This window comes from Pelobates fuscus, chromosome 1, assembly GCF_036172605.1.
Source record: "Pelobates fuscus isolate aPelFus1 chromosome 1, aPelFus1.pri, whole genome shotgun sequence".
Lineage (NCBI taxonomy): Eukaryota > Metazoa > Chordata > Amphibia > Anura > Pelobatidae > Pelobates > Pelobates fuscus.
In genome coordinates, this window is record NC_086317.1 from 293,198,265 (window position 1) to 293,217,070 (window position 18,806).

General features: G+C 37.2%; 1 protein-coding gene across 1 annotated transcript in view; it reads left to right on the forward strand.

Annotated features, from left to right (window-relative positions):
• ABI3BP (ABI family member 3 binding protein) overlaps positions 1–18,806 on the forward strand; it is a 416,270-nt gene that overhangs the window by 180,475 nt on the left and 216,989 nt on the right. The window contains exon 6 of the mRNA XM_063457646.1: positions 3,424–3,485. Coding sequence (XP_063313716.1) covers positions 3,424–3,485 — 62 coding nt within the window. The remainder of the gene's footprint in view (positions 1–3,423; positions 3,486–18,806) is intronic.

Consider the following 18,806-nt stretch of genomic DNA (forward strand, 5'->3'; position numbering starts at 1 on the left):
AGCAGGAGTTATGTAAAAAAACAACACCCCTTTGGCTATTGTGCATGTACGTGACCTAAAATCTGAAAATAACACACAACTGCTGTCAATGAGAATCACTATGGAGATATGTAAACACCACTAACAAACACAAACTTTATTTTTGCTATTTCTAGATATTAAATTATGTTAGTTTTATTATGATCAATATATCTATCAACCTTTATTTTGGAATGTATATTAAAGGAAATTCAAAGTATACAATTTTAATTCACAATAAAGTAATGCATACTAATGGTGATATTTCCTTCATGGGATCACTAAAATCAGCTAAATGTCCTCCCCCCGAACACACCCAGGGTTATTCACTAAGGTTTGAAATGTTATGGATTTTGCATTTTAGTCTAGTACAGCTGAACTAGTATATATATATATATATATATGAAACCAGGGGGTTTAGTTACAGTATATGATCATACATTGCATAAGGCTTCCACAATGCCAATGTACCTAATTCTTGGCAGATCCTACTCTACCAGCCTAATGCCTGGTCTTATGAGATTAATCCACTTATTTAGGAAATGCTTCCTCCTGCGACTCTCTGCAGGTTACATAGGGTCCTGGAAAAAGGTATATATATTTGTCTCTCAAGGGTTATACTAATTTAAGTAAAATAGACAGATCAAAGAGGTCTGAATACCTATAATTGCATAATGAGGGGTTCTTGTGTGGGCCTAGCGAGGCAGTGTGGAATAGTAGAATGTGATATAAAAGGGTTGTAGTTTTCCCTCATAAGCAGAAAATGTTGTATGTAAATGCTCAAATGGGGGGACGAAATTGGATCGTATTTGTTAGTCCGAAGAGGGCCGTATGTAACCGTATGGAGTGAAGGCCTAGTGAGGGCCACGTGTAAAGTTATCATAGCAAAAGGTCGAGATAGCCCAATGTAAGTCCTGATCTTCAGGATGGAAAAATAGCGATGTATGGAACGAACAAATGTAGAATAAACATATCAGGGTTGTAAGAGTTGTGTAGAGGCCAAGAATGATGCCTTTGTTGTTTGAACCGGTTCATATGTAGTGGTAGGGAGAATTGCCATGAATACCAGGGTGGCAACGTTGTACATAATATAAGGCCGCCTGAGGCTGTGATCAAAGGATAATGATATAAATAACCAACATGATAGATTATTAAGTGTCTAGATGTAGGTGTCATATGTAACGTTGTCAATACCGTGCTAGACCGAGGTGGCTTAATATGTGGAGTAAGGATAAAACATTTTGTATAAGGAGGGCCATATAGGTTGGGATGGTGTAGGCCTATTTTATTTTGCATTCACTTTGAATTGCCAACAATTCACACTATAGTGAATAACCCTGAGCATATCATGTGGACCCCTTGCTCACGGTGCCTAGAGAGATATCAGCTATGCCTCACTGATGATGCCTAACAAGGTTGAAACGATCGTCTGGGGTTGCTGTATCTCTCGTGCAGAGAGAACTTGCTGGCATTTCGGATCTGGACTGCCCGTATGGGTGGGACCAGTCTGATATGCTTCAGATATGTTCTCTCTGTAATGGCACAAGATGAGCTAAAACCAGCTTGAGTTCTGAGCGGGGACCCACCGAAGGGCAGGCTATTTCAGCTGCTGTCCGTTCTCAGAATACTCTTGCGACCCGTTTTTTCTCTCCATAAGTTTAAAGGGTAATCCAGACGTGGACCCCTTGCTCACGGTGCCTAGAGAGATATCAGCTATGCCTCACTGATGATGCCTAACAAGGTTGAAACGATCGTCTGGGGTTGCTGTATCTCTCGTGCAGAGAGAACTTGCTGGCATTTCGGATCTGGACTGCCCGTATGGGTGGGACCAGTCTGATATGCTTCAGATATGTTCTCTCTGTAATGGCACAAGATGAGCTAAAACCAGCTTGAGTTCTGAGCGGGGACCCACCGAAGGGCAGGCTATTTCAGCTGCTGTCCGTTCTCAGAATACTCTTGCGACCCGTTTTTTCTCTCCATAAGTTTAAAGGGTAATCCAGACGTGGACCCCTTGCTCACGGTGCCTAGAGAGATATCAGCTATGCCTCACTGATGATGCCTAACAAGGTTGAAACGATCGTCTGGGGTTGCTGTATCTCTCGTGCAGAGAGAACTTGCTGGCATTTCGGATCTGGACTGCCCGTATGGGTGGGACCAGTCTGATATGCTTCAGATATGTTCTCTCTGTAATGGCACAAGATGAGCTAAAACCAGCTTGAGTTCTGAGCGGGGACCCACCGAAGGGCAGGCTATTTCAGCTGCTGTCCGTTCTCAGAATACTCTTGCGACCCGTTTTTTCTCTCCATAAGTTTAAAGGGTAATCCAGACGTGGACCCCTTGCTCACGGTGCCTAGAGAGATATCAGCTATGCCTCACTGATGATGCCTAACAAGGTTGAAACGATCGTCTGGGGTTGCTGTATCTCTCGTGCAGAGAGAACTTGCTGGCATTTCGGATCTGGACTGCCCGTATGGGTGGGACCAGTCTGATATGCTTCAGATATGTTCTCTCTGTAATGGCACAAGATGAGCTAAAACCAGCTTGAGTTCTGAGCGGGGACCCACCGAAGGGCAGGCTATTTCAGCTGCTGTCCGTTCTCAGAATACTCTTGCGACCCGTTTTTTCATATCATTTAGGATATGACTGAAATTTACAGATTTTAGATCTACAAATCAAACTGTCAATACTGACAATACTTGTACTGCCAACAGTATTACAAAAACAAAAAATAGAAATAATGCCACTGCAAGCTCTCAAAGTTCACAGGAGGTTTAATCGTCACAAAACAAAAAGTTATACAGAAAAAGTCACACAAAACACCTAATGCATTTCGGACCCATAGGTCCTTAGACATCGGAGTCAACTATGAACAACAATGTATGGAAAACTGTCCTCCTTGAATTAATACCCTTTAATGGACGGTATTTCTTTTAATTTGGAGATCTTACTTCTCATTAGCTGTAGCTAAAAATGTAACACCGATTTCCTCGTAATTTTCCTGACTGGCCTTTGAGTATTTACAAGTTACTAATTTGTCTTCCTCAGGGCAAAAGGGGTTAACGAGTTGAGCATTTTTTAAGCAATGATTGTGCATTTCCAATAAATATGGATTTTTAATGCACTTAATTATTAGTGTTTAGGTGTGTAAACAACACATTCACTGTACTACTCATGTCTGCCATTCCAAAGATTTAAGTTAGAGATCTTGGGTATTATATAATGAAAATTTTATATAGACAAAAAGATCATTACATATTCTAGACATAAGTATGTGCTAAAGTAAATTCTTACCAAGCCGTGCATGTTGTTGCTTTCATAGTTTATGAATAATTTAACAAGTGAAATTTTTTTGCAATTATAGCATTTAAAGTGTTTAGATATAATTATATATATTCTTTCTTCCAGCCAAAGGGAAAGAAAACGGACAGATCCAAAATACCTATAAAATCCCAAAAGGCGTAATACAGGTAGGTTAAAGATGGATTAAATTATATCATATTGGGAAAACTGTATGTATTATTTTCTTTGGCGATATATGTTGAATATATATATATGATGAAACAGCTTGCAAATGGAACTGTATTGGCTGCCCTGCTAATACAAGTGTTCTAGAATGGACCATGGCTTCAACAGAGTCTCCCTTTGGGCACCTTGTCCTGGACTGGGTTTTGTAAATGTCCAGTGGTGTGCCACTCACCTATTACTAACAGTCCCATACCTTACCTGTTTGATAAGCTGATCCCCCTTTATCCTCTGTCCCATAACAGAGCTTTTCTACCTCCGTTACCAAGGTGCGTTTATGCATCCTTGCAACTTGAACACCCTACAACAATTAAAGCACATCATTTGCTTACAGGGGGCTTCCTGACCAATTTTGGAGGTGATATTGGAGCCTTGCACCCCAGGATGGTCAGACTCATGGGGTTATCGTCAAATGAAACATTTTATTGCCTCGATTAATATGTCTTATTTCCTTTGGCATCCAATAGCCTCACTTGAAATTATGGACCATCCTAACCATTTAATTTCTGTTATTTATCATTTGTTTATACTCTTTCTGGGTGACTACCTTGCTGCACTAAAATTTAGGTGCGAGAGTTTTAGATTTTTTTATTTTATTTTTATCATCATGATCTCCCATTTAGGGTATATAAAAATGTGCTATTCAGACACATCATTAATGCAGTGAAGACTCTGATGCCTCTTTACTAGAGAAGGGAATATCCTCCATTCATTGGGCAATGGCTGAGTAAAGTTAAACAGGTCCACTTTATGGAATTATTCATAGCTTTTTCTGATTAATAATGAGTAGTAATTCTAAGTAGTAATTCTGAGTGAGCAGCTAATTTATGGTTTATATGGATAGTTTTTTTAGAATGAGAGGATCATTGCTCTTCAAGGTTTTTTAATTCATTCCATTTTCTCCTAACTTGAATTCTACTTCTTGCACCTTTTTCCCTCTGTTGTTTACATTTTCTCACTTGATCTGTGAAACAAATGGTGGGAAAATGCTGCTATCAGTGTCTGCAAATTATATACATAATATTATATTATGTACAGGTATATATTTTGCAGTACACTGATTGTCCCTACAGGGCATAAAAACTGAAAAAAGCAAGAAAGGCTCAATGGGGCACTTGCTCTGATATTAACCAAATCAAGCTTTTCCTAGAGATAAGAACAAGACTTAGAACATGAGCAATCTTATTATATTACTGATTTCTAAACCCATTTATTTTAGATTAAAGACGCATTACTGTGAGTTGTATTGCTGTGGACCTCTGTTATACACTTAGACACACCAACAATATAAAACTGCTATGAAAGTGGGACATAATGGTGATATGGGAACAAAATCATAAAAAGAGACACTATAGTGGTATGGAGTTTCCACTGCACATGAGAACTGGTCTTTTCAAATTCTATTCCAGAATATACAAATTATATTCTAAAATACAGTTTAATTACATCAGGGCAGTATGAAGCATCCAAAGCTAAATAAGCAGAATAGTGTATACTAGCATAAAAACCCTAAGACCACATTGTGATATCAGGGGTAAAAAATAATAGAGAACTCTCGGAGAGCTGTCTGGTGAGCTTTAGAGGAAGGATGGGGTGTGTTGGGGAATGGCTGAGGAGACGGGGCATAGGGATGGGGATCGGGAGCTATCTATATATCCTATCCTTATCTTCTTTTTTCTTATTTTGTACTGGACTAGAAAGCACATCTAGTGGCCTTTTTAGCAAAAGACAGTGTTTACATTAAAAAGCCTTTAGGGACATGCTATAGACATCAAAACAACTACATATATATTGAAATTATCACTATGAAATGCTGCACATACTGAGTTTAACCTCTTTACTCCTCTTTAGAAGTAGCTATGCCACCCACAGCATCAGTGGGGTGTCATTTTTTAGCTGACTAATTTCAATCAGTTGATGCTGTTAGTCAATGAAAGGCCGATGGGATTGATAGTCACAGTCTGCCGCCAGAAAGAGAGGAGACATGGTGCCCAGTGGAAGTAAGAAGGCAAATCGTTATAAAACAGTTTGCCCTATTACCAGGGAACGGTACCAGGGTACTACTACCATCATAACCATCGCAGCAAACTACAGTGTTCATGATGTTTGGAGTAGCTCTTTAAGTATATTTCTGTATTTTGTTGAGTTAAGCTTTCCTTCACCCCCAGTATGATGTTACCACCACTATGCTTCAATTTTCTATTTATCGGTCCAGAGAATCTTGTTTTTTACAGTCTGAGAGTCATTTAGGTAGAAATTCCAAATGGGCTTTTCTGTATCTTATAGTGAAGAGAGGCCAGTCTGCCATAAAGGCTAGATTGGTGCAGTGTTGCAGCAATAGTTCACCTTCTGCAAGTTCATCCCATGTTGACACATGATTTCTGGAGTTCACCCAAGGTGACCATCAGGTTCTTGGTCACTTCTCTCACTGAGGTCCTTCTAACCCAATTGCTCAGTTTGGCTTGGCAGCAGCTCTAGGTGGAGTTCTGGTTGTTCCAAACTTCTTCCATTTAAGAATTATGGAGTCCACTTTTTTCTTGGGAACCCTTAATGCATCCAACATTTTTTGTAGCCTTGCCCAGATCTGTGCCTTGACACAAACTGTCTAAACTCTGCAGGCGGTTCATTCAACTGTATGGCTTGGTTTTTGCTCTGATATGCATTTACAGCTGTGAGATGTTATACAGACAGGTGTATGTCTTTCCAAATAATGTTCAGTCAATGTAATTTGCCACATGTGGACTCCAATCAAAGTGTTAAAGCATCTCAAAGATGATCCAAAGAAATTGGATGCATCTGAACTAAATTTCAAGTTTCATAGCAATGGGTCTGACTACTAAGCCAGTGTGATAATTCCGTTTTTTCTCTTTCTTTTTCTTTAAATTTGCAAAGTTTTAAAAAATCTGTTTTTGCTTTGTCATTATGAGGTATTGAGTGTAGATTGATGTAAAACAAATATTAAATAATTGTAGCATAAGGATGCAATATTTGAACAAAAAATGAAAAACAAGTTTGAATACTTTCTGAGATTTATCTAGGATCTAATCAAAATATGACACGATATCTCTTAAATCAGTTAAATGTGTAGGATGTTAACAGAAACCATACATCAGCAAAGTCAGTTAATGCATTATTTTGACAAATGTAAAACGGCTGTGAATAAAAAAAAAGCAACATGTACCTTTGTTGGTAATGGAGATAAGCAAGATAAAGATAACATTACTGAGAACTTCACTGCAGAAATTTGGCAATTTGCATAGATGGATGGATAGACAGAAGGATAGATACATATGACTGTCATACACTATGAATATGATTATTACGGTCAAGGTAGTAGTCTCCTTTTAATGTAAAACATGTCTGGGATTTCTGTATTTTGCCTGCTTATTTATTCACGTTTCAAGCATTTGGATGCTTTTGACCGGCCTGTTTTGTTTTTAATTATTCCATTTTTTTTATTGTGCAGTAATTTCCATAGTTTACATAGCAGCACACATGTGGAATGAATATCACCCCCCTGGGTCTCTGACCTGGGTAGATATACGATGCTGCCGAAGGATTTGTAATAAGAACATTTCAAGATTTATAATGCTAGCTTGTGTTTAATAAAAGAATACTTTTCCTGAACTCCGCTTTTTTTTTTTTCTTGTACCAGAGGATTACAAAGTTGGCAACCCTGGGAAATAAACCACATTTAAAGTTTGTATAACTGTTCCACAGCACATTCATGTACAGGAAAGAAAGCTGTCAGTCAAAACTGTTTACTTACAAAAAGTGGTTACTAACACAGGCAGGAAATGTGGTCAAACTGAAATATACTAAATATGCTGGTGCCCAGGGGTTTGTTGACCGAACTGAGAATTGTGAGGTAACAAGTGTTCCTAATTTAGACAAAAATAGTAAAGTTAAAGTAAAAAAAATAGTCAAATCAAGCTTGGTTTTTGGACCCCCTAAGAAACTTATTTGTGCATTTAAATTAGAGGAAATTGCAACCGGAGTGAAAAAATGCATAAAAATATGACCCGCTGGGGAATAGTTATAATTTAATTTGCGCGTTTTTTTTACCACGTCTGTTACATTTCTTTGATTCATATACATATGTTGTATAACATTAACTCCATCCCTCACAAAACAATAGTATTCATGTGCGTAAGTTTATTGCAATGCAGCACAATGTAAATCAAAATTTGGCCCATTAGACTTACTTTTCACTTTTGCTATTGCACTTTTTTTCACCCTGCCAAAAACATGTTCCTCCGAAACGTTGCCAATGGACAGTAAATAAAAGTAAATGACATCCTCCATTCTCCTAATCTACAGCAACTGTTTTGTTCAAACTTCATGCCTGAATTATAGCAACCAGAGAGGGGGACGAAAGGGGATCTAATGATATTGAGTTTAATAAATTACATTAGAACAGCAGTGTGTTTTAGTGGTTATAATGCCAGAGTGCCCTAGCGCCCCAATGTCCTACCCCCAATGTACATAGTAAAACTGAATGCGTACAGTTTGATTTCTGAACAGGGTACTGCTTATTTCCTCCTTACAGGTAGGAGCGAAAGCAGGAAGCTCCATCTAGGAGCTTCTGTTAACTCTTCTAAGCTAAGCCCTGCTGTGCAGGGCCAGTTCATTAGGTAAGAGCACCAGTTTATTGCACTCAGTCAATGAGCTAAGCTGCCCTGCACTGCCTGACTTAGCACAATAACGAGAGCTGTCTCCTGGGAGGAGGCACTGAGCGGTTCTTGATTGGCCCCGGGAAGAAGTCAAACTATTACAAAATGTTTTTTCTACTTAAACTGGGAATCAAAAGAGCATTCCAGGCACCATAACCACTGCTATACACTGTAGTGCTTATGGGGCTTGGAATGTTCCTTTAAGGTAGCAGTACCAACATTGTACAGATAATTAGTGTACATAAACTTACTTTATGTGGGCTTTATGCTCATCTGTATTATTTCTACATTTGGTGGGATTTATAGAAAGATACATTTCTAAAAAATGTCAACTAGTTCCTTACAAACACCCATTAGGAAGGTACATATAGATTTCATCCCCACAATATTTATGAAAAAGATGAACAAATAATAGGTATCTATTATGAATAGTATGTCATTTGTATTGAACAATAGCTTTTTTTTTTTTTTTTTTTTTTAATCATGAAATATATATTTGAATTTTGTTATATTTTGATAAACTTTGATACATTATTTAAAGGGAAACTAGAACAACTACAGCTTATTGTATTTTTTTTTTTTGTGCGTAGAATAATGCCCTTTAGGCTTTTTACAGTAAGCACTGTCTTTGCAGAGAAAATGTATTGTAAACGTTACAGCCTAGTCCTAGTGATAACTCCACTGGCCACTCCTCAGGTGGCTACTAGAGGTGCTTCCTGGGGCAGTGCTACACAGTGTGTGATTGGCCAGGGCTGTGTTCAACTTGTGCTAGCTTGGCCCCTGATCTGCCTCCTTGACAGTCTCAGCCAATCATATGTGAAAGCATTGTGATTGGTTCACAGAATCACTTCTGATGATGTCAGCCAAGCAGGCAGTCAGGGGCAGAGCCAGCAGTGGCAGACTTACATAAAAGTAAGATGTTACTATATTTAGAGAGGCAAGGGGGGGAGCAGTGGGGGCTAAATGGTGGTTTTAACACTATGCATGTTTGTGTTCCTGACCCTTTAGTGTTCCTTTAATGTATGATATATTTTTTGATATTTTAGATTTAGAAAAAATCATTTTAAAAGTTTATACAAAAATATTAAATGATTTGGAATACTTTAACAACATTAAATTGACGTGTTTGTCAGTCGATGCATGGCGTGAATCTGTGCCATCCAAATATAGATATAATTGATATCGCTAATGCAGAAGTGTAAATTTTACATTAGCAATATGCCGAGAGAGTCATATGACTCAGAACTAAGGGATGGCAACAGGTAAAAGGTGGCACCATCATCACTTCAGTGGGGTGAAGTGGTTATGGGGATTAGAGCTCAAACACTCAAATGTTATGTATAGTTCTAGTTCTTCTTTCAGTCCTTGTGGAAGGCAGTATTAGTCCCAGTTGTGATAGGAGCACTCGGGGCTGTGACTCCCAAGTTGGGGGAGTTGCTTCAACAGATTCCAGGTGGGACATCTGAGATCGCTGTCCAGAAGAGTGCAGTTCTAGGAACAGCTATGTTACTGCGCAGAACCCTCGAACTCCCAAGCCTCTGATAGAGAGCCAGAGAATGAGGAATAAACATACCACCCAGGAGGGGTGAGAAAATCAATTTTTATATATATTCATAATGTAGAGTGTTCATTTGAACTATTTACACTACCCCCCTCCAGCCTTGAGAATCTGAAATATAGATAATCTTTATATTCAGCATGGTCCTGGTCTCACCAAAGTAACCAGTCCACTAGTGATTATGATCTCCGGTCAATCCAATGTTTTTCGGTTTTCAATTTTCTTACCGTTTGGGACCAGGGCTGTTTTTACATTTCTGCGGTATTTGTGTTTAACTGTAGCTTTCCTCTTACTCATTTACTATACCCATACATATTATATACTGTTTTTCTTGCCATTAAATGTTCTTTCTAATGATAAAGAAAGAAAAAAGTTATAATATCCACATGCAAAACTAAAAAATAATCTTGAATGTGGATTAATTAGCATTAAGGTGACTATTTACTGACTCCACATATTGGAGTGACTACTCATAATAGCAAGTACTAGAAACCAGCACAGCACAGCATTCTGGACTATCAACTAACACAAGACTCTATTTATGATCCCCCCCAACTTGTGGCCACCATTAATAAAGCCTGTTAATTAGGGGGCACCCTTGAGTCAGGATTTTCCGTCAGAACTTGAGTCAGAGCTTTAGATTCAATAGACTCTCTCAGTAACCCTTCTTTTGGACAAGTGAACATTGGCGATTATCTTCCAGTGTATATCCACATTCAAGATCATTTTTCGGTTTTGCATGTGGATATTGTAACTTTTTTATTTCTTTATTTGTACACAGGGGTTAAGCCCTAGACACCACTGGAGTGTCTTGCTGCTGATTATATTCAAGGTATCTAATGATACCATTATTTTCATCATATATAATTTACTATAGAAAAATTATAAGATATGACGAAAAAATAAAAAAAAAACACTTTTTCTAACTTTCACCCAATCTGTTACGCATATACAACCGTCAAAAATCACCCATGCTAAATAGTTTCTAATTTTTGTCCTGAGTTTAATGTTAATATATTCTTAGCTTTTTTTGGAAAGTAATAGGGATGTAAGTACAAGTAGCACTTTGCTATTTCCAAACCATTTTTTTGTTCAGGAATCACTGAATAACCCTTCACATGTATATATTTCTTTAAAGAAGACAACCTAAGGTATTCAAGCTATTTTGACTCTTTTCATGCAACCATTTTACCACCAATCTATGCCAGATTTATTTGACACAAATAGCAATATAAGAATACATGTACTGAGAACTTTAAGGGTTACTGCCAAAGAACTCCCCAATATGTGTTCAACAACATCTCCTGAGTATAGTGATACCACCCATGTATAGGTGTGTCGGGTTCTCTGCAGGCTAAAAGACCTTATTTGGAGGGTGCGCATTCCAGTTTTCCAACTTGGAATTTTCTACAGCTGGTCATCATGCAGCCATGTCCTATTTGGGACATTTTTTAAGCTGGGCAATGTAATTTACCCCCATCAAACAGTATATATATACTATGTATATTTTTGAAAAGTAGACCACCCAGGGTATTCAATATGGGGTATGTCCAGTCTTTTTTAGTAGCCACTTAGTCACAAACACTGGCCAAAGTTAGCCTTTCTATTTGTTTGTGTGTTAAAAATGCAATAAATCATTATACAAGCTAAATTTGGCCAGTGTATGTGACTACTAAAAAAAGACTGAACATACCCCATTTGCAATACCTTGGGTTGTCTTCTTTTGCAAATGGTATGACATCACAGGGGTAATTCTCATTCCTGGGCAACCAAAGGCAACATAACCATTCTGGCAAATTTCAATGTAAAAATAACAGCCTTGTATTTGACCCTGTAACTTTCAAAAACATTATAAAACCTGTATATGGGGGTTCTTTTATACTCGGGAGACTTCGTGAACACAAATATTAGTGTTTCAAAACAGTAAAATGTGAAAATGCAATGTGTGCAATGTGTGTGAAAAATGCAAAAAGAACTTTCGCTGACAATATCTTCGCTGGGATATGTTTTACTAATATTTGTGTTCAGCGAAGTCTACCGAGTAAAACAGTACACCCCATGTACAGGTTTTTGGGTGTCTTGGAAAGTTACAGGGTTAAATATAGTGCTAGCAAATTAAATACTCTGGACTTTCGGCCTGGGTTCTCAGGCAGGACCCCCAAATTGCAATCAATAAAATTACTTAATTATGTAAAATATTACATAAATATGCACGTATAATATAAATATTTAGATATTTATAATATATATGTAATATATATATATATATATATATATAATAATACATATTTATATATTTGAATTCTAAGTGTATATTATTAAAATTATTTATTAATTCTAAGTGTATATATATATATATATATATATTAATATCAAAATACAGTTAGAATAAAATTACATATATTTTTTTTACAAAAAATATTTATTTTTAATTAATTATTATTTCTTTTTTATAACATTCTTATAATATATATATATATATATATATATATAGTAATAATTTTACTCTAAGTGTATTTTTATATTAATATGTATATATTAATAGAAAATACACTTAATATGACATTATATATTACGTCACGTGCAGCCATATGCTTACTGGTACCATATTTGTACATCCACATAGTGGAAAGCGTATCCCCATCAACCACTATATTTCATGTATGACCACACATGTGGTGTACATGATTACTTGCCCATGTGGTCTGTCCTACGTGGGGAAAACGGACATGACGTTAAGAGATCGGATTCGGGGGCATCGCTCTGGAATCACCACAGCCTTCAGAGATCAGAAAACAGATAAACCGGTTGCCAAGCATTTTTTATCAGCACAACATCATCTGCCTACCCTCAGGTTTATAGCAATTGATCATGTTCCCATACCACCAAGAGGAGGTGACAGATCCAAATTACTACTCCAGCGAGAGGCTTATTGGATTCATCACCTTAAAACAGTGACCCCGAAAGGACTTAACGAACATTTGGTTCTTTCTATGTTTCTATAACAGATTTCGATAGTGATAGGTTTCATGAGCTGTCTGGTTCCTTTTCTTAGGCACTGAGTGATTAATAGTAATTTTTCTTTGTCCTCTTCTTCCCTTTTTCTTTTTAATTTTATAGTGATATCTTTTTGTAGTGTTTTAGAAAAATTAAGTCAGAATAGATGGTCAGCACTGTGCGCTGTGATACATGTAGAGGTATATGTAGAGTAAGCTGCTGAGTGGATACTTGGGATGCAGTGCCCCTTTTTCTCCACTCGGCTAGAGTGATTAATGGTGTTAATGTTTTCTCCTTGATCTGTATAATGATTAGAATACAGTTACTACAAACAATAGAGAGACTACTAATTAAGTACTATTAAGTACTATTAATGTACTAAATAGAGTGGTTAATACATGTATAGAGAATATTCTATTGTTTTTGTTACTTAGATTGGTCTATCTTATAGTTTATATGCACTTTTTTTTTCATGACATGTCACACTGTTTTCACTGATAGTCCTCTCTTTTGTTGCGATTTTTATTTTCTCTGTCCTCCATAAATAGTGCTTGAACTTGTACACTTGTCCTCTGTTCGACAGAGTGAGTTTTGTACGTTGTTATATTGGTTGCTTAGCAACCTCGTCACATGCACTTTTCATCACATGATTACGTCCACGTGGTCTGAGCACTTCCGGGTATTACGGCGGTACTGGCCGCCTGAAACACTGATTGGTAGATTACCACGCTTTGGTAGGTTGCACGGCAACCTAATCACATGGTAGACGCAGCCCACGTGGTGTCTTCACTTCCGGGTCCTGTAGCTGATCGGGTCTCCGATCTCCTGATTGGTAAGCACTAATGTTTGTATGTATATATTCTGCACTATAACCACATTTCACTGTGATCTTGATAAAGACCCCAGCAGGGTTGAAACGTTGATTTCGTTTGCACAGTACCTGTACCATGTTTTGATACAGTAAATATTTTTTCCACTAAACTGAAGACCTGGAGTGCTCCCTTCATTGATTGGTATATATTTGTAACGCGGGATTGCACCTAGGCTGTTGATTCATTAGAGTTAATACAGGAGGAGTGCCTTGTTTACCTATTTGTATATATATATATATATTATATAAATATCTAATATATGTATATATATTTTTTTTATTAACTTTATTTTATTTTACTTAAAAAAAAAAAAAAATTCACCAGCAGGAGACTGCCTGACAGTGCTGGCAGCACTATGGACACCTATTGTGGCCATGTGACTGCTCTTTAAGAGCGGTCACATGGTCTCTGGGGGTCCTAATTTGCAGAGGGGGGACTGTCTGGGTTGTCAGACAGCTCCGCCATAGAAGAAGAAGGCCGATCACTGTCGGGGGAACGTTGGCGATCGGTAAGTATATGGGAGAGGGAGGGAAGGGGTAATTTATTTTTTTTGTATTTCTTTTTATTAAGTTATTTATCAGTAAAATAACAATTTTATAAATATACATACATTTACATAATGAGTATGACAAAACTCATACATATAAACAAAAGAAAAAAATTCCGAATATAACCATAGAGCACATTTTATATGTCTTCATATAGCAGACCATAAACTGGCTTTATAGCATGTCAATAACTTGTCTTATATGAGAACTATGTGTGATATAATATTGATTGCTTTTATAGCATTCTATGGTTAATTTACAATCATACATCCATCCATAAATAATAAAACCTAGGTTGGGATTATCTCTATATGTATCAAACAATAGAATGTTTATGTGATTTATCATTTAATTATTTTGTTTTAATTGATCACATGATTAATGTCCTCCATTAGAGTGTTATATATCTGTTTCATTGGATTATTTCTGTGCGCATTATACTGGATTGTACCTTTTTCCATCTCCAATTGAGTTATAATTTGGGCCTTTAGTTGACAAAAATTTGGGGTGTCTGTTTTTTTCCATGATCTGGCAATCAAAAGCTTAGAAGCAGTAAGGCAATGGGTGACCAGGGTTTCGTTTTTTTTTCTAGCTTATTGTTATACAAATGTAATAAAGCTATTTCTGGAGTAAAATTTAATCTAACGTTACTTATTTCTGTTATTATTTTAAATGTGAGATCCCATGTTGGTTTGATACTTGGGCAGTTCCACCATATATGTATCATGGAACCGTCCAAGTCAAAGCATCTCCAGCAATTTGGAGGATTGCTGTGGCAAATTTTGTTTAACCTCCTTGGAACCATATACCATCTGTAGCTAACTTTGACAAAGTTTTCCAGTATATTTAAACGATGAAAATGTTTTTTGATTTTAAGAAATGTAAGACACCAGGAGTTGAAATCTATCTTAATATCAAGATCTCTCTCCCAGTTTTTAAATGTGGTAGAAGTATTAGTTTGGTTTATAAGATTCAATAATTCAAGTATAATAGAGTATTTCTTGTTCATAGTTTCTATGGAGAGAATCTTTTTAAATAAATTTCCTTTTTCTCCGTTGTAATTCATAAGGTGTATTTTTAGAAAGCTCTTTAAGCGCAAATAGTTAAAGATTTTCCTCGAAGGTAGAGCCAATCGAGCTTTTACAGTGGGGTAATCCATTAGTTGGTCTTTCTCATATATGTCCTTAATGCAAATATCCGATTCGGTATACCAGTTTTTCAAGGTTATATCTTCCATGATATTTTCTATAATTTTAAGAGATGTTGTTTCTGGGATTTGATCTGTAATTCCCAACTTTTTTTTTTACGCTATACCATTCGTTTATTGTTTTGCGAAATAATCGTTGTTTTACATTCTGGTATATTAACCTTTTTTTTTACATTAGCACAGAGTAATATTTCTAAATTTGGCATCTCTTCTCTGTATGCTTCTAATTTGTACCATGCTTGTTCTTTACAATCTGCAGCTTGTATATTTAGTGCATGGGACATTATAATTGCTAGATAAGTATTTTTAATCAAAGGGTATCCTAAACCACCCGATAGGCTTTATTCGCCAACGTTGTTGTGTTAATTCTCGGTTTCTTACCCCTCCATATAAAATCTGTGAAGCTGCTCTGTATTAAATTTAGCCAATGTATTGGAACCTTAAGGGGAATCATACGGAACAGATAGATCCATTTTGGGACGATATATGCTCTAATCGTATTAATTCTGCCCCACCATGATATTGCATGGGATCTCCATTCTTTAAGCAATCTATTCATTTCTTTTAGTTGTTTTAAGAAATTAATTTGCATCAAACGAGCAACATCTGTAGTCAACAGAATACCTAAGTACGGAAGCTGAGTAATTGACCAACTGAATGAGTAATTTTCCCTTAACCTTTGCAGTTTTTTTTCTCCATGTTTGTTGTTAATGCAAGTGTTTTGTTAATGTTCATTTTAAAGTTTGAAACTTCCCCATATGTTGTTATCTCTTGCATTAGCAGTGGTAGTGACTGTTCAGGATCTGCATATAAGTCGTCTGCATATAAACAGATCTTAAGTTCTTCATTAGGGTAATTTTTTATTTTATTTTTAACTATTTTTTTATTATTATTTATTTTACTGAGTGCCTCGACCCCTCGAGGCACTGAGCACAGGCAGAGCATTGGAAGCCTGCCTGTTGGCTTCTGATGCTCTGCACTACACTGCCGGGTGCCACATGGGGCAACCTGAAGTGTCCAGGGGAGCAATCACCCGATGGCCAGGCAGTGAGAGGGGGTATTGCACAATTGCACGAGGCATCACTGCAATACCGTTAGAGCAGCAGAAAGCGATCATGACTGCTTCCAGCGCTCTAATTATCCGCAGACGTATCAGGTATCATTTTTTCTCGGGTGCATCCCTGGTCACGAAAGGGTTAAATATAGAAGCAGTGGGGCACTATGAAGCTAAACCAATTGGATTCTTCTCTTTGAGAAGACCTATCATATTCACCATGCTGTGTGTGAAAAATGTAAACATGATGTACTGTTAAAATTGAAGTCTGCCAAGCGTAAGTGCCTCTAGTGACTGTATGATTGACATACTGATTGTGAAACGTAAAAATTGCTGTTCCACAGAATTTCTTCCATTTGTCCACATCTCCCAACATTGGAAGGTTTTCAATCAGAACAGGATGCCAGGCCATGAAAGGGGTGTCATCAGTGACATGATTTGTATCACCAGTGATGTCCATAATAGGCCGGTCCACCCAGGAATAGGGTGGCTGGCTCCTTCCTGACAGGGCCATACAATGAGTGCTGCTGAAGTGATCCTGCATGGTCACAGTGCCCACTGCACACCGTCTAATAATGCACTCATGATGCACTGCCCAGGGACAGTTCCCTGGTGTCCTCAGATGTGGGACACCACGGTGGGAAAGAGGCCTAAAATTGTGACAGTGCCCCCAGAAATGGGACTGTTGGAGTGGATATTTGTCAGACTGCAGTAATGGGGCCTGTGCATCGTAAGCACTACACTAAGTAGTAGATTTAAGCAGATATAAAAAACAGGTATAGTTTTAGAAAATGTCAAGCAGAGAATTGGCATTCTATCTCTCTCAGGCAACTATGACATTTGCTATAAATGAAGAAATTTCTTGCCCCAGAAGTTTGAAATATGTTTAAAAATGTGTCTATATTCTTGAATTTCACAGTAGTGAAAACTATTTCTGAAGAGGAGGTAGCATGTCTGATGTGCGGCAGACTTGAAAGGATGATACTATAATTAATTTGTTACAGTATTAGTCCAAAATACCCATCCTGGTGGCATAAACTGACTTGAAAATCCCAGTGCTTGTGTTACTAAGTGCAGACCTGGAAAGTGTCCTGTCTTTTGCCCTGGCAGTAGAAGTAAGCCTTTTAATGAGTGATTGAGGGATACAGTTTCTGCTTTAGAAATAGGTTTATGCTGAATGAATAGTTTGTGCCGACTTTCAGTTCAGCAATCTAAACAGTGTAAACAATACTATTCAAGGACTATAAAGGAGGGTGTTAAGAACATGTGGGTGGTGGAATCCAATCCTTTTTTGGCTAAAATGTTCATTACAGGATATTGGCTTTGAACTGCTCTACAAAACAAAGACGGAAGATCAGATGTGTTTTTGTTTGTTGTATTACAGAAAGCAAGGCATGCATCATTCGTAAATTTGAAACAGACATATTAAAAATTTCAAAAGGCACCAGCAGCAAATTATTCAGGAAATACCTTTGTTGCAATTGATTCAAATGGACTTTAGATCAATGCTAAAACTTCTGATACTTCCTTTTGAATGTAATATTAGCTGAGCTGATTCTTAACCCCTTAGATCAGGGGTTCTCAACCTTGTCCTCAAGGGCCCCCTACCAGTCCAGGGTTTAGGGATTACCTGGGTGTGTCTAAGGTGTTTAGAAAAAGAGAAAAAAACACCTTAGAGTCCCTGCCTTAGATGGTCACTGCCATCACGACAATCAGTCATACCTCCCAACATTTCAAATGAAGAAAGAGGGACACTTTCATTTTTGGGGTGTGAGTTGGGGAGGGGGGTTGGCCAGAGGAGAAGCTATTATGAGAAATTTTAAGTGAATTACCAATAGGAATTTCTCAAATTATAATTTAATTTGCAACAAATACAATGTATCTTTACACAGAATGATTTCTAAACACATTTATTGTAGTTTAAAGACACATTACTGGGGTATTATTACTGTGGGGCTTTGTTGTACACTCAGCCACACCAACCATATGAAGCTCCTAGAAAAGAGAGACATGAAGATAGAAAAGAGGGACAGAGGGATTTGAGTCCAAAATAAGGACTGTCCCTCATGGGAGGTATTCATTTTTTGAGGATTGTTCTACAAACTGAGATATATTACTCAATGTATTGATAGCAGGGCTGTATGGAGCCCTCAGTGATCAATAAGAAGGGTTTTAGTTATTATTATATTATATTAGTGGAAATCTATGCAATGAAAACAAAATCATTATTTTATTTGCTGATTTGGAATTTTTAGACAAGCTGTCATATGTGAATGGTTTTAAAGTAATGAGTAATTCTAAAACTCCTTAACAAGAAAACAGTATTTTGATTTACACTAAAATAATATTGACATTTT